The following is a 22,963-nucleotide window of genomic DNA, read 5'->3' as shown; positions in this document are numbered from 1 at the left end:
TATATAGAAGCTTCAAGGAATGTGCTATATACATCATCAAAAGAACAGTCAGCTGTTCAACCCCGCATTATCAAAAGAAATTTCATCCCGGTCAAATCTTGGAAGCTCCGAAGTTTCATCGTTTTATTTCATGGTTTTTTATAAGCCGTTGCTTGTACATCTTCATTATCTTGGATTCATCCAAGTTTTATATGTATATATAAACATCCCATAACAAATGCCCAATAGCAAAGAAGAGAGAGAGAGAGAGATGTACGTGACAAGGCGTCTTTCGGAGTACAGAAGGGACCCCAGCAAGCTCTCAACTCCACCCCCTACAGAACTAGAGACTGAGGAGACATCATGCTGGGGCCTCTGTGATTCAAACGAAATCAACAAGTTGCCTTTTCCACAAAACAAAACACTGATTGTCTCTACCAGCGATGACCTGATATATGAGCTCTTGTTCATCCCAGTTCTTGACGAGCCCCTCTCCTCTAACCGCTACTGTGTTATCCACGCAAAAGGCAGTAGCAACGGGTGAGGGTGTGCTGACTCTGCTCTCTCATTTGTTTCTTCAGATTTTCAATCTACTTTTATTTCATAAATCATAACTATACGTACGTAGAGTCGATAAACATTTTTTTGATAACAAAAAAGAAAAAAAAAAAGAAAAGTCTGATTTTTCAGGCAAGCGTGCATGTGCTCGACGGAAGAGAATAACGTCAAGTCGATTTTTGGAGACTGTACGAGATGTGAAACCAAAAGCTTTCGACCCTACGGATGTCTACCAACAAGTGGAAATTTGTAATGTACCCTCTAGAGGTTTTTACGCCAATTCTGTACTTCCTAACTGTTACCCTCCATCATCTATAAGGGAAAAGTACTGGAGAGCTGCACACTCAAGCCCGTCTTATTATAGATTTGATGACGCTCCAGGGCTTAATTCCTCAATTCGAATGTACCTTCCAGAGTATAATATTCCAACAAGTCAAAAGCGTTCAACTCCTATTATCATAGGGAAATGGTATTCTCCCTTTGTATTCATAAAAGATGAAGGTTTTGTGAAGACCCAAATGAAGAAATCTTTGTTTTACAACAAGACTTTAGAGCAATATTGGGAGGAAATTTACTCCCAGGAGAATCATGGCGGTGATGGAAACATTGTGACGGTGAACACGTATGTAGAGAGGGAAGTGTATCGTCTGGATGGCATGAAAGCTGTGAGAGTTGACGGCAATGTTAATGGGTCTGATGGTTTTATTTGGTTTAGAGTTCAGAACCAGAATAGTGGAGTCGTGGGCTTGAGTTCAGCCATCGTGGATGGAATGAGAGGGATTCAAAAGGAAGGAGGGTGGGTTGATGGGCAAGATAGCGAGGTGTGGGCTGAGAAAGTAGAGGTGACTGACAATTTGTGGAGGAGATTTTGTGGTTATGTGTTGGTGGAGAGCTTTGCTTTGAGAATGGATGGAAGTTTAGTGCTGAATTGTGATTTCAGGCACACCCAACGGATTAAAACCAAATGGGAATGAATCAAAATCCTTGGCTACATCAACGTTCATAAACCTACCTATTATGTCTGGTTTGTCAGTGGGTGCAGGATGCGTATAACAATGTTTGCTAATGTACTTCCAACTCTTTTTATGGAAACCTTGTTATTTATAAAAAAAGACTTGATATGATATGTACCATGTAATAGAATATTATTTCCAATTCAACAATGAACAATTCTGAAAAAAGAAGAGGACACAAGATAATTGAGACCTTATCAAACCAGATTCTCTTAAAGAAGTGTCACATACTCCTTTTTTGATTATACGACGGTCACTGTACACTGGAAATGATCTCAATTAGTAATTCTATAGTTGTTCTACTCTCCATCCAACGGGCTTACAAAATGTAGAAAGTCTAAATTGTATTGCAGTTCTAGTACATGCATTATTTTGGAAAAATAACCGACGGCAATGTAAACATATTGCAACAAAATGGGCGTTAACACTTCTCAACAAAGTTTAAGGCTTTCAATAAGACTCTGTCAAACATGATTACGTCCACTCCAATAGCCTAACGCAAAATAGAGGTAGTGAAACCAGTACGCTTAGAAGCAACCGTTTGAAGTTTCTAGGGAGAGCCAATCACAGCCTCAAAATGTAGAAAGTCTAAATTGTATTGCAGTTCTAGTACATGCATTATTTTGGAAAAATAACCGACGGCAATGTAAACATATTGCAACAAAATGGGCGTTAACACTTCTCAACAAAGTTTAAGGCTTTCAATAAGACTGTGTCAAACATGATTACGTCCACTCCAATAGCCTAACGCAAAATAGAGGTAGTGAAACCAGTACGCTTAGAAGCAACCGTTTGAAGTTTCTAGGGAGAGCCAATCACAGCCTATGAGCCTAATAATTGAATAGAACTCAAAAGCCCAGTTTGATGTTGCTGAATTATCCCAGTTCGGCCTTGGAACCCCTTTTGCCAGCAAATCCACTTACGGAAAGCAGACTTGACAGAAAGCCCTGGTTGTTCTTGCAATCGTCCTTGTCACTGGAATTGCTTAAATTGCTTATGAGAGACCAGTGTGTCTCAAAGTCTGGATCATAACCCCTTTGTTGCATCACATGCATGAGCTCTGATGCCTTCTTGAGATTGTTTTCTAAGCGATACCTATTAACTATGGCACAGTACATCTCCCTTGTACTTTCACCAACCTGAAGAATAGAAATTAGTAAATTTTCAGCTTCTTCAGTTCGCCCATTTTGGCATAAGGCATGAACAAACATGCCCGAGGTTTTGATGCTAGGCTTAAGATCCCTATATAACATCTCAGTATAAAAATCCATGGCTTCATCCAATCTATTTTGGGTACAGAAACCTTGAATTACTGAATCGTAACTACTAGAATTCGGGACAGTTCCTTTCTTCAACATTATGTTCAGAAGATCAACAGCCTTGTTCAGTCTATTGTGCAAACAGAAGCGCTTAATCAGATTATCATAATTGATATTGTCAGGAATTAGACATTTTTCAACCATTCTGTCCAACAGATCTTCTGCTTCATGAAGGTTACCAAGAGAGATAAGGCCCTCAACAATTGCATTTTGAATGATTGAATCATGAACCCAGCCTCTTAATTCCATTTCTTGACTCAAGTACAAGGCCTTTCCAAGCTCCCCAGCACCACACAGGCTGCTTATTACTGTTCTCAAGCTCCGATTACTGGGCCTAAGTTCCTTAGAAATCATAGTAGACAGACAGTGCGCAGTACTTGATACATCTTTACACTGAGAAAACCCATAAATAAGAAAATTATAAGTGACTTCATTGTGCAGTAGTTCCTTTTCTTGCAATTGATCTAATATATTCTTGACAAGTGAACTGTTCCCCGTTGCGAAGAGATAGAATATGAGAATGTTATAGATGATGAGATCGTTAGACTTGCTTTGTCCAAGCATAAGCGCCGTGAGATTCAGTGCATGAGGGACCCTACCCTCCAAAAGCATCAAGCGCACCAGATTCCTGTAACTCGAGATTGAGAGACTTAAATTTTTTCTTATAAAACCGCCTAGTAGCTCCCAAACTTTCCTCAAGTTTTTCACTTGACAATGCCCTTGGACCAGCATGTCATAAAGTTCCACAGCTGGAAGAATCCCCTTAAACAAAATATCCTGGAATACAGTGGCCACTTCTCGAACATTTCCTGTCATACAAAACCCTTTTACAAGAGCACCATGTAAAGAAGATGAATCTAAAATTTGATCTCTTAAAGCAATCTCTTTTAAGGCAATAGCTTTCTCAAATCTGCCAACCCTACACAGCAGAGGAATTAATAAAACAGACACATCCAAGCAAGGAACTAAATTCTTGGCTAGCATATTGTCCAACATCATAAAGGCCGCTGAAAATTCTTTCTCCTTACAAAACCCTCTTACAACATGGCTATAAGCCATACGATCCAAGATGAAGCCCTGCTTTAGAAGTCCATCCAGCAATACATGTGCAATTCTTGTAAAACCAGAAGCACAAAGATTTTCCAGCAACACTGAGAAAATATCTAACCCTGCGGGAATGTTATAAACCAGCATATGTTCAAGAAGGTGTAATGCTTCCTCGAGCATTTCTCTCTGGCAAAGACATCCCACAAGAGCTTTACAATCATTCAACCCTGGTAACCATTTGTTTCTTTGAGCAACTTCCCAGCAACAATGAAGGTCCTTCAAGCTCCCTTTCTTACATGAACCCATTATTAGAGCAGTGTACGTCTCATTCTTGGCAATCAAATGCCTTTGGAGCATTCTGTCCAATACTATTTTCCCACTGTTTATCAATCCTTTCTTGCAGTATGCCCGGACAACCAAATTGAGAGTTTCTTGGTCCAGCTGATCAGCCAACTCTGGCATTTTCTCCAAAAGCTTAACAACCGCCTTGATATGGGAACGGGATGAACAAAACCCTTCTACTAATGCTGAGAAGACAGAAAGAGACAGTTCTTGTCCCCAGTGAACCATTTCGTTTACCAGTAGCAATGCAGTTGTAAAATTTCGATGACCACATTGCTCCATTATAAGTGTGTTAAAATTGGGTATTATGGAATCTTCAAGGACCCTGGTGACTGTTTTTTCATACTCATCCAGGTCCGTGTCTAAATAAAGACCATTCCCAAGATTATCAAGAAACTCTGTTTTAGAAAATCTGATATTGTTGTCCCTTTTCAACCTCACAGCTAATGGATCGAGCCCCAAGACCCTAAATGCTTTGGAAAGTGGATCCTCTAATGAGGAGAGCTGAATAAAACCATGCCTAGCCATCTGGCAAACCGTCCTTTTCACTTCATCAAATTGTCTAGCCTTACAAAATCCAGCCAACAGTATTCTGAAAGTAGATATATCAGGGGGTGTTCCCCGATCCACCATTTCATGAATAATGTCCTGGGCATGCTTCCACATACCTTCCTTAAACAACCCACTGATAAGAGCATTATAGGAACATATATGGGGTTTCAGACATTTGGACAGCATGTCTGACAAATAAAAGAAGGCCTTTTTCAGTTTCCCTTCATGGCAACTCCAACCAATTAAAATGCTGAAGGTTATTTCATCAGGATTGAAACACAAGGCTTTCAACTCTTGTAAAAACAAACCTGCCCTTTCTGTGCCAAAATTGAGACATAGACAATGCATAATCTTATTTCCAGCAATAACAGTTGGAGCACACTTCATGCGAGCAAAGAAACTCAAAAGATCCTCAAAGTCCTTCTTCTCACAGTACCCACGAGCAATTTCATTAATAACAGAGCTACTAGGCTCCAAACCAGAAACCAGAGCCTTGTTGGCAAGATTTCTTCCTTCCTGAATATGTCCGTTTCTACACAGTAGTCTGATGACATTCTCAAAACTAGCCTTCTCCGGATCACTCAAATTAGCATTCATCTCCAGCATATCCCAACAAACTCGATTCGCCAACTGAATTTTCTTCTTTTGAACCAAGATATCAAGAAGAACACGACAACAGGCCACCGATGGCATAAAACCTCGCCCCCTCATTTGTTCATACACCACAATAGCTCTTTCTAATTCCCCATCACCAGCATACCCTTGAATCAAATTACAGAAAATGTCAAGACCATCCAATGAAATTCCTTGACTCTCAATCGTAGAAAGCAAGAACTCAACTTCTCTAAGCATCCCCGCATGAATAAGCAAGGAAGCCATGACCTCACACGACCGAGGGAGATGCTTAAAACCCTTATCCTGTTCATTCGCCCGCTTGAATATTTCCCACAAAGTCTCAACCTTCCTAGCTCCAATCCTAACTTTCCCGTTCTCAGATTGAAAACCCAATAATATTCCAAGCACGTCTTCGGGTTTCAGCACCGAAATCCTAATCAACCTACGCGCAGTATTGGGCACTATATCGGATATATATAAAATGAGGTCCTTGACAGAGGCATTAGCGAAGTCCTTGCCTTTCTTCTTATCCAAAAAATGGGAACAATTCAATATGACAGACTGTGCAAAGCCATTGAATTTTATAGAAGATAAATCTAAGCGGGTATCGTTGTTTTGGAGTTTCGAAGATGATGGTGATGATGGATCAGTGAAAGAAGTGCTGGTGGTGGTGGGTAAGGTTGAGAAGTGGTAGAAGAGAGAACGAACCTGTTTGATGTGGGATCTGTGAGAGTGGATTATGGTGGAGAGGAACTGGAGCATGTGACTGTGGAGAGCTCTGGCGGTGGTGGAGGTGCTGACGAGTCTTGGTCTCATCTATGTACAGCTGCATTGTTTTCAGCGGTGAACGAGGGAAACTGTGGACTCAGCTGCGTCTCACAGAAATTATTTGTTTTTACTGATAGTAAACTGTAACGGCGGCGATACGATCTTCTATGTCAAGATCAACGGGCAGTTCTAATCTTTTCTTATTTTATTATTATAAATTTTTATAAAAGAACTAATAAACAATTCATTTTTTTTTTAATTTAATTTAACTTTTTAAATTTTAAAATAATAATAATATTTTAAACTTTCATTTAAAATTAAAAATTCTCATCTCATCATCCAAACTTATCTTAAAAATTAGTTTCTGTAATGCCCTTGCTAACCTCAAACTTGTGGATGACATTGATAACACCATGATACATGTTTGAAATTGCAGTGAGAAATATAACTTATAATTTTAATACTTATAATTTATAATTTAAATAATAAGTTATACTATAAAAATATTATTGATTGTTTGTTAACCATATGTTTAAAGCACTTTCAGTTATATTACTTTTATTTGAAAAAAAAAAAGACTTTCTAATATAAAAATGATAATTATTTAAATTTTTAAAGATTATGATCATATTCTAAAAAAATTAAGTTTCACATTATTTGAAAAAGTACTTTTGAGAAAATTTCTCACATACACTTTCTAACTTATTTGAAAAAATTCTTCAAACAATCTAATTTTTCTATTTCAGAGTTTTTAAACCTATTTAAGCATTTTTTAAGACTTGCAATCCCAAACAGGGTGTGCCACTGTGCATTGCACAGTTAGGAACTTTTGACTCAATACGATTTTAATCTAATTTTGAAAGCTTTTTACAGAGGATTTACAATGTTAATACGTTACGGGTAAAGTGATTAGAATTCAGCGTCCAAGGATAACTATATTGCTTAAGATTAAGATTAATTTACAAACATTTCTGTGGCCCGTGAAGGATGGAAAAAGTGGTGTTCATGGCCTTATTTTGGTGACGACTGATATATGGCCATGAAGACGGGAAGGTTGTGAGTTTCAGCCATCGTTCAGACTTCAGTGTAGTAAGAGCAATGTGAAATTACAGAGGATGTAGATATACAGAGATGTTGGCGTTTAATTGTTGCTGTAAAGGTCATCTTGGATTAGGAATTGAGAGTAGATAGGTTATTATGGATTATACACACATCTATAGAATTGAATTCTAGAAAGAAACAGCATGCCTTGCCTTCCATGTTTAGGATTAGAGATATTATATACTATAGTCGCATTATACCATATGACTACTTAATATTAGAAGATCATTCATTTTAATGGGACCAATCTAAGCACACCATCCATACAGGATCTGACACGTTTACTTCTTTCCTGTTAAGGTTCAATAATGCAAAAAAAAGGTAATCAGCCAATTGCACAAAGTTTATTGGACCAAGTTGGAACTGTGTACTGTTTAAAAACTAATATGACGGACAATGATAAAGTCTAAAATAAAGTGAGCAGTTCTTATCTCATTTGCTTTATTTCCCCTTTTCCTAATTCAAATTGAAAATGTGTGGCAATAGAGTACCAAAGTCTCTGTCCCTTGGTGCATACTTTGATTCTACCATCAGAAGTAAAAAGACTCACTTTTCAAAATTGGTATATCATTCATCCACAATTCCATTATCAAAGGTAATACTCCACTTTCAATTCTTAATTCATAAGATATCAACCTGACCTGGTAAGTCCAGTTCCCCCCCCTCCCCTCCCTTCTTCTACTTCGATTGGAGAGAGAGAGAGAGAGAGAGAGAGAGAGATGTACGTGACAAGGCCTCTTTCCATGTACCGGAAATCCCCAATCACCCTTTCAGAGCAGCCACCTGATGCTCCATATTCTGGTTATCTTGTAATTACAGATGAAGAAGCAGAAGCAGCAGATTCATTTTGTTGGGGCATATGCAAGCGTAAGAGAGTTAAGAAGCTACCATTCCCTCAAGATAAGATCCTGACCATTTTTTATTCATCCGAGTATGGAGAAACGACCACCACTAAGGTTTTGTTTATCCCAGTTCTTGATAAGCCTCTTTCTTCTAATCGTTACTATGTTGTCAGAGCAAAAGGCCAGTACAAAGGGTATGCTCTTTACTCATAGATACAATCTTATAACCTCAAATTATAAATAAGCCTCTAGCTCTAAACTCGGTTTCAAGTTCAACTTCACGAGCAGTGCTCGACTCTGCAAACCTGCTTAATATGACAGCAACTATGTTATGCTATGTCGTATTTATATAGACGGGCATTATTAAGCAGTTTCTATGCAAGGGAGTTATATACTTGTTGCAAATGCACCATCACTAGTATATTATATATGCATGCATGTAGGTCGGTAATCCCTCATACATAGGTTCATTTTGCTGGTTTAATTCTGTCAATCTTACAGGAAAGTGTGCAAATGTTCAAGAGAGATGGATGTCATGACATGTTGCTTTAGTGACACCTTGAGGGACAAAAGAGCAAAACCTTTCAATCTCAGAGATCTATACCAACTAGTTCAGATTCACAGCCATCAAAGCGGAGGTTTCTTTGCAAAGTCTATAGCACCGGACGGTATTCCTCCAAAATTCCTCAGAAAAAAGGGATGGAAAGTCCGCGGCTCAAGTTTCAATCGAGTACGACTAGGGGAAGCTCTAGGCCTCGATGCCTCGCTTCGGGAACTTCTCCCAGATTTCAATTTTCCCATCTTTAGAAAGCGTTCAGCTTCCGTTGTTGTGGGGAAATGGTATTGTCCTTTTATATTTGTAAGGGAGAAAACCAGAGTAAGGCGCCAGATGAAGAAGACAATGTTTTACACCATGACTCTAGAGCAAAAATGGGAAGAAATTTACTCACGAGGGAAAGCTAATAGCGAAGACAATGTTGTCATCGTGAATGCTGATGTGCAAAGAGAAGTGACGTTAGTTGCCAGGCAGGAAGCGGTGAAAGATGATAGACATGCCCAAAACGGGTTCATTTGGTTCAGAGTTGATAATAGCCAAAATGGCAGGAGAGCCAGAAGAGTTGTGGGTGTGGGTTTAAGTTACGCAATTGTAGAGAATATGAGATGGGTGCAAGAAGCAGGAGGGTGGGTTAATGGAGCAGAAAGAGAAGTGAAGGTGGAGAGGGTTGAACAAATTACAAGTGAGAGTGAGTGGCAGAGATTTGGATGCTATGTGCTGGTGGAGAGTTTTGTTTTGAGGAGAATGGATGGAAGTTTAGTGCTGAAGTGTGATTTTAGGCACACTCATAGGACTCGATGCAAATGGGAACACGATTAGTAATGAATTTCTGACAACAAAAATCCTTGAAACAATGTTTCCATTGTTCATGTGAGTCTCCATTGTGCACCTCTATTGTACAAACTGTTTGTAATCAATCCTTTGTTTGTAATCAATCCTTTGTATGTAATGAACCCATCCTTTTCTTCTACATTGTGGACTGCATGCAGTGTGAGTTTCCTGAATGCCAATCTCATTATGGATTTGGCCTTCATTATCAATCAACTCATAAACCACCCCCTTTCTGGTTAAATTATTTTTCCTGTTTGAATGGCACCACACTCCATGAGTAAATATCCATATAAAATATAGAGAAATGATACTTGCAGTTGTGAGTGTTCAAGCGCCGATTAATTATTTTGAAAAAAAATGAATAAACACTAAAAAGAAAATTAATTTTTTAATAGTGAATCTTACTTTTTTTCAAAATAACTCTGCGACGCTTATACAATTTATGATTGTATATAGCATTATTGAGATATATGGATGGAACTTTTTAGGTGAATCTCATCCCTTAGCTTCTTACATAAAATTTTGTTTTTATTCATAACTAATTAAAATGATTTTGGTCACAATTAATCCAATTATTTAATCTTTAACAATTATTTAATTCAATTCATTGCGAGGATTTAAAACATTGCTAGATCACAAGGAATTACTCAAGTTTTTACATACAACATTCATTATTTTATTTGTTGGAGAAATAATGGGAAAAAAATAAAATAAAAAGTAAGATAAGGCTTTTTTTAATTTAATTTTAATTCTTTTGGCTCCGATCAAGAAGAAACGAGGTTTAAAAAAAAAAAAAAATCTAGTGAAAAACGTCGCCGTTTTTGACCTTTAGCTGATAGACTCTAATCTTGAAGAGGGGTCGGCTGTACTGCGTTAGAAAGAAGCTCCAGAGGTCTCTCTCCGTGTCTTGAGTCGGTTTCCACTGAATGCTCGCTTCAGGTACGCTACGACTACGTTTTCATCCATCTTGTTCTCAATACCCTATTTTCTGTTTTCAACTTAGAAAACAACCTTACTTTTACTCCCAAAATTACATTTTTTCTTCTCTCTCTCAATCTCTTTTTCTGTTCGTCACAGCGTGGTAGAAATTTCTCTATTTAAGAATACCAGTCTTATGTGATTTTATAGTCTATATTTTTGGCTGGGAAATTGCAATATTCTAGGTGCGTAAGGGTTTGGGATTTTTTTTTCTTTTTTAAAAGATAGCGCTTGAAAAACCTAACAATTGATAAGAAAATACGTACTGTGTTCGTAATAGCGCTTGCCACTCGATCGAAATCTGGTTCGTCATAGAGCCTTGCGACTTGTTTGAATTTGAGCTTGGGCTTAGAATGTCTGGTCTATTTTTTTTTTCCCTTTTTTTTATCAGTATGTCAGGTCTAAATTCTAAGTGTGTCTGGGTCATTCCAGTGTCAATCTTTGAGCTTCTATGTTTTCTTGTCAACTTCCTAAAATTATTTTGATCACTGATATGCTAGTTAATTACTCCATAACCTGTTCATTTCTAATCTTTTAGGGGGTTATTATGTTAAAGATATTGTATCGATATGTTATGCATGTTACACCTCAAGTATAAATTTAAATTCTGAGGATGAAGAGATATAGTAGTATTTATGCTAGCACGCATAGGCAATGCTCTTATATATTTCCCGTATACTTGGGCTCTTGCCTATTCTTATGATCAATAAAATCTTTATTTACTGGAAAAATGATATAGTGTTATTTATGGGATAAGTCAGTTTGATGATTTGAGCCTTATGGTCTAGAAATTATTGCAGATAAACTAACTTTCTCGTATCTTGTTCATTTATTCTTATGGAGTTTGGTGATGCTCTTGTATATTTCCCGTATACTTGGATTCTTGCCTATTCTTATGATCAATAAAATCTTTATTTACTGGAAAAATGATATAGTGTTATTTATGGGATAAGTCAGTTTGATGATTTGAGCCTTATGGTCTAGAAATTATTGCAGATAAACTAACTTTCTCGTATCTTGTTCATTTATTCTTATGGAGTTTGGCGATGCTCTTGTATATTTCCCGTATACTTGGATTCTTGCCTATTCTTATGATCAATAAAATCTTTATTTACTGGAAAAATGATATAGTGTTATTTATGGGATAAGTCAGTTTGATGATTTGAGCCTTATGGTCTAGAAATTATTGCAGATAAACTAACTTTCTCGTATCTTGTTCATTTATTCTTATGGAGTTTGGCGATGCTCTTGTATATTTCCCGTATACTTGGGCTCTTGCATATTCTTATGATCAATAAAATCTTTATTTACTGGAAAAATGATATAGTGTTATTTATGGGATAAGTCAGTTTGATGATTTGAGCCTTATGGTCTAGAAATTATTGCAGATAAACTAACTTTCTCGTATCTTGTTCATTTATTCTTATGGAGTTTGGCGATGCTCTTGTATATTTCCCGTATACTTGGGCTCTTGCCTATTCTTATGATCAATAAAATCTTTATTTACTGGAAAAATGATATAGTGTTATTTATGGGATAAGTCAGTTTGATGATTTGAGCCTTATGGTCTAGAAATTATTGCAGATAAACTAACTTTCTTGTATCTTGTTCATTTATTCTTATGGATTTTCGTGTCTCCACCATTTTAAAGTACCATTTGGACTTCTAAACACCCATATTTTGAAGTCTCCAATCTTGTTGCATGTATTGGCTTCACACTTGAATCCTTTCATTCCGTGTACTTTGAGTAATGCGTGTCTTTGTTTTTTAATATGTTGGTTTCAAAATTATCTCCTTTTAAGGAGTTTCCATGCTGTTAAAAAACCAAGATATTAAAAAATGCAGAGTACTTGTATCCCTTTTTAAAAAGCGTTTCCCTATCATGGGCTTAATGTTCATGATTTCCTTGTATCTATTTCTGCTACCTAGCTAGGTGTTTTCTCTTGTATGCATCCAATGTACGTGGCTTTGCCTATTGATATTAATAGTTTTTCACTAAGTTACTGTTCACTTCACTTGCCATGGAATAATCTTTAAAGTAAATGTTTTGCAACCTATATTGTGATAGCTTTGTACTGAACGTGGCATTTTGCCTATTCTTTAATTAATATACTTTCTTACTTTTCTCAAAAAAATATTGTGATAGCCCTGCATACCATATTTTCATTAATTCCATTTCCTAGTGCAGATTAAAATTAGCTGCTCAAAATGGATAGCAAAGGTCGAATACCACCTCCTCATCTAAGGCGTCCTCATCCAGGACCTGGAATGGTGCATCCAGAGCCATATGGTATGGGATTACACCCTCCACCTGGTGCCTTTCCGCCTTTTGATATGTTGCCTCCTCCGGAAGTTATGGAACAAAAGTTTGCTGCACAACATGTGGAGATGCAGAGACTTGTGACTGAGAACCAAAGGCTTGCTGCCACCCATGGGACTTTGAGACAAGAACTTGCTGCTGCGCAGCATGAACTACAGATACTGCACGCTCAAGTAGGAGCTGTAAAGTCTGAGAGAGAACAACATATGAGGAGCCTTATGGACAAGATTGCCAAGATGGAATCTGAACTGCAAGCTGCAGAGCCTGTTAAGTTAGAGTTGCAGCAGGCACGGACAGATGCCCAGGGCCTGGTTTTAGCAAGGCAGGAACTTATTTCTAAACATCAACAATTGTCTCAGGATCTTCAGAGGGTCCACTCAGATGTTCAGCAGATTCCTGCTCTAATTTCAGAACTTGAGAGCCTTAGACAAGAATATCAACACTGCAGGTGCTTAGTGCTGTTCTTTATTGATTTATTATAAAACTTCAATGAGTTAATTGAAGTTACCCAATTTTGTTACCCTCAAGCATTTCAGCCTAAAATTATATGACAATGAATGATATTTTAGCATAGTGATTTTTTTTTTTAAATTTTAATCTTATTTCTACTTCTGTGTATTAAAATTTGTATTATTTATATTTTGTAGTTTTGTAAAGGTATTAGGAAAAACTACTTATAAAAAAAGAAACGTGTTAGACCTGCCTTGCTATGGAAGACTTAACTGCTGATCTTGGAGTGCTTTTCCAGCATGATGTGTATGTTTCCCCTGATGATGTTTCAGTTACAGATGGAAGAAAACATGACCTTCTATTCTTTTGGTTATGCAGGGCAACTTATGATTATGAAAAGAAATTGTACAATGACCACCTCGAGTCACTTCAGGTGATGGACAAGAACTATATTACCATGGCCAGGGAACTGGAGAAACTTAGAGCAGAGTTATCAAATAGTGCCAACATTGACCGAAGAGCTGGTATTTCTACTATTTAATTCACTTTTTCATCTAGAGCACTTTGTTTTCTTGAGTTTCGGATGGCTCGTCTTTTTATTTATTTTTAAATAAAATATAATTAATTGCAGGCGGTCCTTATGGTGGCACACCTGGAAAAAATGAAAACGAGGCTTCTGGGAATCCTGCTGGGCAAAGTGCTTATGAAGATGGCTATAATATTCCCCAGGTGTGTCATCCTCCACATGCTGGTTTTGACTTTTTGCTGTATTAGTTATTTTTTAGTGCACACTCAGTATATTATGCCTTAAAACTTTTCACATTTAATTTTTAATTTGAAGGGGTGAGGACAACCATTTTCCAGCTTGACATACTAAAAATATGTATTCAATTATTAGTCTTTATCCATCTTCTAGACTCAATTTATTAACCACCTTGATAAAAAATCTGAAATTTGATATTGCTGGAAAGTTGCACGGGAAGTTATCATTCTTGGTACATTTTAGATGATGAACAATGATCACAGAAACAAGAAGGCAAGTTGGGCGGTACTGAAATGGATTGGAAGAGAACTCACTTGTCATATATTGACCTTGTTAAGTTGTTGAACTGGATGGGAACCTTTTTGCTACTTATAGTAGATGGAAGTGAAAAATGCTGTTACTATTTGCATTGTGTACATAGGGACGTGGCCCTCCTCCTGTTGCTAGTGGTGGTGGCGGTGGTGGCGTTGCTACTGCTGCTTCTGGTGGCACTCCTACTTATGGAGTTCAATCCGGGTCTGCTTCTGCACGGGCTGGCTATGATGCACTGAGAGGACCTGGTTATGATGCATCTGGAGGACCTGCTTATGATGCACGAAGGGGACCAAGTTACGATGGACAGAGGGGACCTGGATATGATATGCAGCGAGGACCCAATTACGATATGCAGAGAGGAGCTATTTACGATGCACAGAAAGGAGTTACATACGATGCCCAGAGACCTGGTTATGATACACAGAGAGGGCCTGTTTATGATGCATCCAGGGGTGCTAGCTATGATGCACAGTCCAGAGGTGCTGCTGGGCCTCACGGGCATGTGGCACCTGCAAACAATGTGCCTTATGGGTCTGCGACGCCACCTACTCGTGGTGGAACTGCATACGATGCACCCCCCCGCAGTGGAAACCCTGTCAGGAGATGAGTGTGATGCATTGCTCCAATATTGACGGCGTTCATTGTGGTTCAGTATATGTGATTGTTCAGAGTTGTATCATTGATCCGCTAAATCTTTGCAATTTGTCGTCTCCTATGTATTCTCACTTTCTTAAAGACACCCAAGAGGGGCAAGAATCTAGTATCTTGCATTTTGCTGATTACTTATTATGATCATCCTTAATGCTTTTTGCGGTACTCCTTACAGAAGATAGTTTAAGATAGACGAGTTAAGGAAAAACATGGTCTACTACGATTCTCAAATTCCATGCCCCCGGTGGCTGGTCTTTTTGAACGAAGGCTAGACCGGAGAAAGTACTGCTATAACAACGAATTCAAACCAAATAACAAGAGGGACTAGAGAGAGAGATGGAGAAACAAGAAGAGAGAAGATCCACATAAACAGAATTGAACCGGGTGAAGGGAAGGGCATATGAATTATATAAATAGAATCGTCCAATATTAAGATTGCACTTTCAATATCCATACTCCCCCGTAATTAATTCTTTTATATTTATATATGTTCTCAGTCATTGAGAAAAAAGGGAGTTTGGAGGGTCCTCAAACTTGTTCGGAAATGAGAAGTGGGCCTCTCTTTGAATTTTTTTTTTTTTTTTCCTCTCTTTAAAGCCTTTTAAACCAAAAAAATAAAATGGCATAGATGAGTTGACAAAATTTTATCGATTCGTTACGCATGTATTAAATTTGAAAATATAGATAAATAAGATGTGATTTAGATAGTGAGTTGAGATGAAATTAAAGTTAAATAAAATATTATTAAATTATTATTTTTTAATATTATTATTATTTTAAGATTTAAAAAATATAAATTATTTATTATATTTTATTTAAAAATTTAAAAAAATTATAATAATGAGATGAAATAAAATAAAAGTTTACTTTTATCCAAACCAGGCTAAATCGTCATATATCCGGTCCGGGCGGAATAATTTCCTTCCGAGTTGAAATGCACTTCAGCCCGAATGCGGGGATTTGTTCATGCTATTGGGTCTCATTTCGTTAAAGAGTTCAAAGTTTTCGCTTTTCCCGGCTCTTTTTAAAAGGTCCAGCGGAACAAGCAGACTGGAAACCTGAAGACAGACGATACGCTTCCCCCTCTCGCCTCAGCCAATCCAGTGGTCTTTAATCTTTCTCTTGTGGAACCCGATTTAGTTATCCTTTTGACTGGTGCCGTTTAGCAGACAATAAATTTCCGGACAAAAGAGGAAATCAAGGTTTGTATGTTTGCATTTTATCCGCATTTTAGGGTTGACAGTGCTAATACTTTCTGACTGAGATTGATGGGAGCTATTTGGCTTAGCATGGCCCGTTTCATATTCCTAAATTGAGTCGATTATGCTAATTTAATTATCATTTATTTTTCAAAATATTTTGCGATCCTGTTCTAATATTGTATTCCCGTATGATTCGCCGATCATTAATGTTTCTTTTAAGATTACTGATTATATATGCCGGCTCGTTAACAAACTAATTTTTTTTTTTTTTTTTTCCAATTCTTCCACTAGCTTTGATCAATTATTTCATTTTACTGGTAACTAGTTTTGAAACCCATGACATCGTCCTCTACTCCACCTTGTACTTAGAAGGGGAAGGAGGGACGAGCTCGTTGGTGTGATCAATCTTTATACTTTATGTGCTACGATATATGGTTCGTATTATGTTGTTTTGTCGAGTTCTACTTTTTAAGTGTTTGTGGATTTGGGATTCAATGTCACGATGTTACAGAGTCTTAGGTCTGTTCAATCCAAGGAATGGATACTGTAATAGCAACAGTCAGCGGCTACCATGGCTCCGAGCGGTTCAACCTCATAAAGCTGATATCCCATGCTGGCGCAAGTTATGTAGGTGCATTGTCAAGATCAACGACACACTTGGTGGGTTTTGATCTTTAGCTCTCATTTTGATCTGAATATGTTCCGTGTCAACGCATTACCGTACTCGAAAATGAAAAAAATAATAAATTGAAGAGCAACTTTTTGAATTAAATTAATAAAAAGGGCAAAACCAATATCCAATATGGTGTTTTCTTTTGTTGATTGAGGATGTCGGTTTTACTTGGGTGGTTAGGTGTGTTGGAAATTTGAAGGAAAGAAGTATGATTTTGCTAAGAGGTTCAGTACGATAATTGTCAACCATCGATGGGTTGAAGAATGCATAAAGCAAGGAAAGCGTGTCCCTGAGCATCCTTATATCTTGCAAAGGTATGACTGAGTTCCTTTACAACTTCCATTATCAAGGAAAAATAAAAATAAAAACATACTATATATATGCTAAATTCTCATCCTATTCCCATCTCAGGGTGGCATTTATCATCAACCAGAATGTGATAGTGCCATATCAATACAATAGAATGTGATTGAAATGTTGGTGTAGTATACCTCGTGTTATTTTAGTAAAATAATTAAATATATCCCGCGATACTTATCACCCTTGAACTGCTGTTTGATATATGCTAATGAAAATAGATATTACAGGAGACTCATGCTTTCAACGGTTTATTTGTATGCAGTGGTCAAGAAGTGGGACCATTATTAATGGAAATCCCACTTGTTAATGTGGCTGTCTCAACAAAGAAATTTCAAGTGCTTACTGACAAAGTGAACGCTAGTGACAACTCTGGAAAACAGACTATTGATTTGGCATGTGGGGTTTCTGGTCTTGCAACATGGACTCAACCTTGTTTGTTGAATAAGGTAAGTATTAGGACTCTCCACATGATGCATGATTTCTTCATGGTTCCCAGTGTAGTTGGCAATAAGCACTGATTTGTCAATAATCATTTACGTTTTGATTATTTGGCACTCGACTGTATTAGTTTTTTGATGATTCAGCAACGAACCTTTATGTCTTCTTTAAATGAATCGCCGAGTTTATTTCTGATTCTTGAAAGTGCAATGATACATATTCTAAATCAAAGAACAAAATGTTTAAAAAGACTTTGATATTGTGTTGGGAGAGGACGGCTATATTGATCAAAATGCATCTTAGGATTTGGTTGAATAAATGTTTTGAATTAGGATGCCATGCCTAGATCAAGGATCCATTTTTCTGCTCTGACTCTGAGTAGCATGCATAAGAACCTTCTTAAAATAACACATTTCTTGATTAGTTTGTTCAAGATGCACTTAATCATTACATGCTGAGTCTAATCATATTGTGTACTTTATAAAAGTTTATCACGCCCCATATCATATTTCAAGTAGAACAATAGAACCTATTCTACTGAAAGCAGAAATCGTCAAATGTTTTCATCTTGGTGTGTACCAATATAACATCCGAGTTTCAAAGAACATTTGTTAGCTCATGTTGGCAACTAGTTTGGATATTAATCTCCACCAGAAGCATGGAATTTTCTGCCAAGTTTTATAGCCTAAATGATCTAAAAAGCTTATCTTCTCTTTGTATCAAATGGAGTGATTACATTGGCATGCTAAACCTCAGCAACTGAGTAGCCTGCTTAAGATGCAAACCTTGCTTACATGGTATATTTTCTTGGTTATTCAAATTTAGTATTTCCGTTTGGATTTTGTATTTTTTTTTTCATTTCCCTGAAAAACATTATTCTAAATTAGTCGCACTAGCTTCCTTCTTTGCTTTATGGGTTCATATGTAATTCCTTTGGTCACATCTCAATCTTTTTAATCAACTGCTTTCACCAAAAAAGCATTAACCATTTATTGTGATGTACTGAGAAATTTCCTGTTTCCCCCTTGAAAAGCATGAAGCGTCCAGTTCCCATCCCTCAAAGCGTCCAGATAAAGAGAAGAGAAAGATATTTAATGGTAAAGGAAGCATTATTTCGTCTGAACCTTTTTGTAAAGGAAGGAAGCTTGTGAAAAGGAATATATGTATAGATATGTTGGATTCTGCCCATTTGGATTCAGACCAAGAGTGCTACCCAATTAGTGTTCATGACCCAGATAACAATGTTTCAGCTACGCCTAATTACTCCCATGGTACACAGAAAGCCAATATATTAAAAATTGAAGGAACATCTGATGATCAATTCCATAATCAAAGAGGAATTAGAAATGAAGGTTCAGAAGCTCCCAAGGATTCAAACTTATGTCTTAAGTATGCATCAACTGCCTTGGATAGAACTTCACAAGATGTGTGTACCGATGTTGAGGACTTAAACAGGGAGATCAAGGATGAGAGCCAGATTGAACATGTGACCGGGCTACCAACATCAACCGAGTTATCATGCGTTATATGTTGGACAGATTTCAGTTCAACTAGGGGGGTTTTACCGTGTGGACATCGATTTTGTTATTCATGCATCCAGAACTGGGCTGACCATATGGTATACATTGTTGTCTTGTTGATGGATGTCCAATATATTTCCATTAATATTCCTGTTAATATTTCCCATGCTAAAATTATGATTCATAATTCAATGCTCAAAATATCCTCATCGTGCAATAGAGTGCTTTGAAAATAATTTCAAATATTTGCATTTCGTTCTTCATTTTTGAAAATGTTTTAACTATCCACATTACTTAGGTAGTAAAAAGTCATTTACACATGCAAGCTTGTCATTCTCATCAGCGAGCTTCATGTCCTTTTTCCATATGATCTAATATCTTCTACAGATTTGGTGTTTGGTTTTACCTATCCAAAAAAAGAAAAGAGATTTGGTGTTTGGTTTTCCCTATAAATAAGAACAGTGGTCCAGTTCCCAGCCAGTGGCCCTCTAACTCGTGTTGCTTGAATTATATGGCATTTCAGTTTGATACATTCAAGTTGAAGACATTTTAGATGGACAACATAGTGGAATGGCAGATTGTGAATGTATTGTAATGCCTGGGAAAATTTTATACCATTCGATCTGAGAGAATTCAATTTTCTTAATGAAGTATCTGGATAATTTGGGGGAATTAGGGTATTTAAAAGGACTAGGGAAGGCATTAGGATGAGAGAATGTGATGGTTCAAACTGCCTGTGGGTGTTGTTATGCAAGTTTCATTTATTCTGTTAAACGGATTAGATCAATGTGCTACTTTTAGCTCTTAATCTGAATTTCACTTTCACATTGCTCACAAGTTGGTGATCATGTGTGTAGGCTTCAAGGAGGAAGATTTCTACCTGCCCTTTGTGCAAGGCAAGCTTCATTAGCATCACAAAGGTCGAGGATGCAGCCACCACTGATCAGAAAATATACTCCCAAACTATTCCATGTGCTTCTTCAGCCATGGATATTTTCATTCTCACTGATCAAGAAACACACAGTTTTGGTGCTCAGGTATGCCTATTCTAGCAAACCTGTCTAGGTTTTGGCATTATTTCTGAAAACTTGCTTCCTTCTGACTGCTTGTTTTTAATAGGAGTTCGGTCATTTCTTACAATTAGAATCAGTAATCTGAAGATTGTGGAATCAACTTGATATTCCTATGCTGTATACATAACTAGGAAGGTAGTTATTCTAATAATAGCCCGGCCAGTGTTAAAGAACATAAGTTATTTTCTATATTGATATGAATTGTATTCTGTCTTTTCTTTTACGGGCCTTGTATTCTTTTCCATTAAGACACTTATATGACCTTAAGGATCCATTATCTTGTGCAACAGTCAAAACTTGGGTTGTCATGTGCAAGTGCATAGGTTCTATAGTTAGATTAAGCACTTTATGCAAAAGATGTCGATTGTTGAAGGCTATGGCTGTAACTAACGCTTTTTTAGGACCCTGCTTTGGTGCGAACAATGGTCCAATGCATTTTTAGGAGAAAGAGAGAATACAATTTTTAATGGCAAACTTTCACTTGGTAGTACAGAATATATTCTGAGGTCTGTACCATCCCAACGCGTGCATATGTAGCTTCATCCCATTCAGCCATTTGGCTTGCCATGGAGAGTTCCATTGACCATCACTAGTCATTAATTTCTGTTACTCATTTGAAAATGGTACTTTGTGGACACAGTTTTCCTCGAATGTTAAAGTTCTCACTTCATATTTGAATGCTATGAGATTAGATAAGCTATATTGACACGGGAACAAATATTTATCACACAATCACACCCATCAAGGTACCATAGGAGGTCTGTCTTTGTGTATTAGTAAATATCCTAAAGTACCCAATTGTAGCTTGGGCGTGTGTTGGTTATTGAACATCAGTCAACATTTGATAGAGCAGATTTGGTAGTTTTATCAAAAAAAAAGTTTTAACTTTTAAGGCTAACTATTTGTTTGTGCCATACAGTCCTCTCTTGCACATGTTTGTAGTGAATGTCGTTTCCGAGAACCTGAGGATCTCCTCATCAGCTGCCATCTTTGCCAGATGCGATGCATCCATTCCTACTGCCTGGACCCTCCCTTGTTACCGTGGACTTGCATGCATTGCAAGGATCTCCAGATGCTCTACCATCACACCTACTGATGTTATATTAAAAAAAAAAAAAATTTTACAAGGATCTCCAGATGATGTTATATCTTTGAACTTCAAGAACGAACTCAAGTCTGAGACTAACGGTATCCTTTGTTTCAATTAGTCGATTCGTATAGGCAATTTGTTTCAATTATTAGAAACTGACAAAGATGATGGAAAGGAGCATTATATTTTGTAATGTTCTTAATTCATATCATTGATTAAGTGTTGGATGTGAATTTCTAGATTCGTTTAGCATAGAAGAAATCTAGTATGTCCAATGAAATGGAATCGGTGACCGAAAGTGTGCAATGTCAATTTTATTATAGCCCGAGAGTAGGGGATTAGTAGGAAGTTTTTCGAGTGGGGTCCTTGTCGCATTTAGCTTTCTGCTTTATAATCCAAAGATACAGACACATCCCGTCTTATGTATTTGCTTTTAATGAACATGAGGAATCGTGACTGAGCTCGAGGTAGACAAGTCTCGCATAGGTCGTCCATTGTAAAAAAAGTGAGTTCCATTAAAAAATAATGTTTATATATATATATATATATATTTTTAAAGTGAGGTCTATTTTTTTTTACAAAGATTTGCAGGTAGTTGATCTATTTGAAGCTTTCACAAATAATTTCTCTTGTTAAAAAGGTAGTTATCTTATATAGAGCATTATCTCCTTTCTCTAAAAGCATGCTCCTTTGTTTTATGGGGCCTTTCCTCCAAGTTTTGTTTTATGTGGACGGGTTACACTGTTACAGGCAAGTGGAAATGAATGGATTTCCTTTTCAGAAAAGAATCAACGAAAGCCTTAAAGGTCTAAAGCATGGTGATTCTTTTCTTCTCTCCTTTTTTTTTTAAAGCTCTCATTGAGTCATTGTCATGCCCAAACAACTGTCTCATCCGGACTGACTTTTCCCTCTTTTGCTACTGTTTAAACTGGGGGTACTCTTGTTTTAAAATAATGATAATAATAATCAGGCAATTATCTCCCCCATCTAAATCATTTCATACGCTTGAGAGCTTAGTTTTTGAACAATGTTTAATTTAGTTTTGCCTATGGTACCGCACGTCCAGAACCCAAAAAGAAGAACAACGTATTATGAAATGCTCTTTTATTAAGATTCAAAAACGTTTCATCGTATTTTATTCTATCATTATAATTTTTTTTAAATTTTTTGATTAAAATATAATAAATAATTCAAATTTTAAAACAAGAATAATATTAAAAAAATAATATTTTATTCAATTTTTACATCTCATCTAAAATCATCTCATCTTTAAAGTATCTCATTTTATCTAATATCTAAAATTATCTGATTTTATTTTTTATTTTAAAATAATAGTATTCTAATAATAATTTTGATAGCTAGAGGACTGCTGCTGTTAGCGAAAGCATTTTCCTTGATTTATATCTTTCTATAATAATAAGCGCCTATCCTGCTATTACAGGAATGATCAGTAAATTCCGTTTCTGTGTATTTCTTGTAGCTTTAAAGTTTTACAAAACTGCATGAGTAATCTACAATTATGTACCAGCTCCCTGATCCGTTCCCTAGCTACGTTGATCGTGTGAAAATAGATCAAAAATGGGAAAAATTAAAACTAGCTCGATGGT

At 36.9% G+C, this 22,963-nt stretch overlaps 5 protein-coding genes across 7 annotated transcripts; 4 read left to right on the top strand and 1 right to left on the bottom strand.

The window, feature by feature from the left end:
- The first annotated feature begins 234 nt into the window (after window positions 1-234).
- Window positions 235-9,662, top strand: LOC122306887. 2 transcript variants are annotated; one of them, XM_043119436.1, is made up of 3 exons: window positions 235-252; window positions 7,988-8,330; window positions 8,638-9,662. In XM_043119436.1, the coding sequence occupies exons 2-3, from the start codon at window positions 8,014-8,016 to the stop codon at window positions 9,509-9,511; spliced, it is 1,191 nt and encodes a 396-aa protein (XP_042975370.1). In that variant the 5' UTR covers window positions 235-252; window positions 7,988-8,013; the 3' UTR covers window positions 9,512-9,662. The 2 variants fall into 2 exon arrangements, with proteins under 2 accessions (XP_042975370.1, XP_042975369.1); XM_043119435.1 differs by lacking the exon at window positions 235-252 and having other exon boundaries at window positions 7,796-8,330.
- LOC122306888 lies at window positions 262-1,735 on the top strand. The gene has a single exon (XM_043119437.1). It carries the CDS (start codon window positions 939-941, stop codon window positions 1,509-1,511), a length of 573 nt encoding a protein of 190 aa, XP_042975371.1. The 5' UTR covers window positions 262-938; the 3' UTR covers window positions 1,512-1,735.
- On the bottom strand, window positions 2,129-6,338 carry LOC122306886 (pentatricopeptide repeat-containing protein At5g15280, mitochondrial). Its single transcript, XM_043119433.1, has one exon. It carries the CDS (start codon window positions 6,239-6,241, stop codon window positions 2,426-2,428), a length of 3,816 nt encoding a protein of 1,271 aa, XP_042975367.1. The 5' UTR covers window positions 6,242-6,338; the 3' UTR covers window positions 2,129-2,425.
- A 684-nt stretch (window positions 9,663-10,346) lies between the features above and the next one.
- On the top strand, window positions 10,347-15,131 carry LOC122307598 (protein FLX-like 2). Of its 2 annotated transcripts, none has more exons than XM_043120564.1 (5): window positions 10,347-10,462; window positions 12,690-13,269; window positions 13,650-13,795; window positions 13,903-14,000; window positions 14,456-15,131. In XM_043120564.1, the coding sequence occupies exons 2-5, from the start codon at window positions 12,710-12,712 to the stop codon at window positions 14,954-14,956; spliced, it is 1,305 nt and encodes a 434-aa protein (XP_042976498.1). In that variant the 5' UTR covers window positions 10,347-10,462; window positions 12,690-12,709; the 3' UTR covers window positions 14,957-15,131. The 2 variants fall into 2 exon arrangements, with proteins under 2 accessions (XP_042976498.1, XP_042976497.1); XM_043120563.1 differs by lacking the exon at window positions 10,347-10,462 and adding an exon at window positions 10,500-10,604.
- Window positions 15,132-15,888: 757 nt separating this feature from the next.
- LOC122306682 lies at window positions 15,889-21,589 on the top strand. The gene is made up of 7 exons (XM_043119144.1): window positions 15,889-16,202; window positions 16,714-16,862; window positions 17,056-17,189; window positions 17,498-17,681; window positions 18,707-19,291; window positions 20,051-20,230; window positions 21,186-21,589. The coding sequence occupies exons 2-7, from the start codon at window positions 16,740-16,742 to the stop codon at window positions 21,360-21,362; spliced, it is 1,383 nt and encodes a 460-aa protein (XP_042975078.1). The 5' UTR covers window positions 15,889-16,202; window positions 16,714-16,739; the 3' UTR covers window positions 21,363-21,589.
- The last annotated feature ends 1,374 nt before the right edge of the window (window positions 21,590-22,963 follow it).

Source organism: Carya illinoinensis, chromosome 4 (assembly GCF_018687715.1).
Source record: "Carya illinoinensis cultivar Pawnee chromosome 4, C.illinoinensisPawnee_v1, whole genome shotgun sequence".
In the NCBI taxonomy this organism is placed as follows: Eukaryota; Viridiplantae; Streptophyta; class Magnoliopsida; order Fagales; family Juglandaceae; genus Carya; species Carya illinoinensis.
The sequence above is the reverse complement of the archived record's forward strand: the minus strand, read 5'-3'. Positions and strand labels throughout refer to the sequence as shown.

Excerpts from the sequence above, each read along its gene's own strand:
- LOC122306682 (XM_043119144.1), top strand. The coding sequence starts at position 16,740 with ATGGATACTGTAATAGCAACAGTCAGCGGCTACCATGGCTCCGAGCGG. Across the intron at positions 16,863-17,055 it reads CAAGATCAACGACACACTTG|GTGTGTTGGAAATTTGAAGG; the intron begins GTGGGTTTTGAT and ends TTGGGTGGTTAG. Across the intron at positions 20,231-21,185 it reads CACACAGTTTTGGTGCTCAG|TCCTCTCTTGCACATGTTTG; the intron begins GTATGCCTATTC and ends TGTGCCATACAG.
- LOC122306886 (XM_043119433.1), bottom strand. The coding sequence starts at position 6,241 with ATGAGACCAAGACTCGTCAGCACCTCCACCACCGCCAGAGCTCTCCAC.
- LOC122306887 (XM_043119436.1), top strand. The coding sequence starts at position 8,014 with ATGTACGTGACAAGGCCTCTTTCCATGTACCGGAAATCCCCAATCACC. Across the intron at positions 8,331-8,637 it reads GCAAAAGGCCAGTACAAAGG|GAAAGTGTGCAAATGTTCAA; the intron begins GTATGCTCTTTA and ends TCAATCTTACAG.
- LOC122306888 (XM_043119437.1), top strand. The coding sequence starts at position 939 with ATGTACCTTCCAGAGTATAATATTCCAACAAGTCAAAAGCGTTCAACT.
- LOC122307598 (XM_043120564.1), top strand. The coding sequence starts at position 12,710 with ATGGATAGCAAAGGTCGAATACCACCTCCTCATCTAAGGCGTCCTCAT. Across the intron at positions 13,796-13,902 it reads CAACATTGACCGAAGAGCTG|GCGGTCCTTATGGTGGCACA; the intron begins GTATTTCTACTA and ends AATTAATTGCAG. Across the intron at positions 14,001-14,455 it reads ATGGCTATAATATTCCCCAG|GGACGTGGCCCTCCTCCTGT; the intron begins GTGTGTCATCCT and ends TTGTGTACATAG.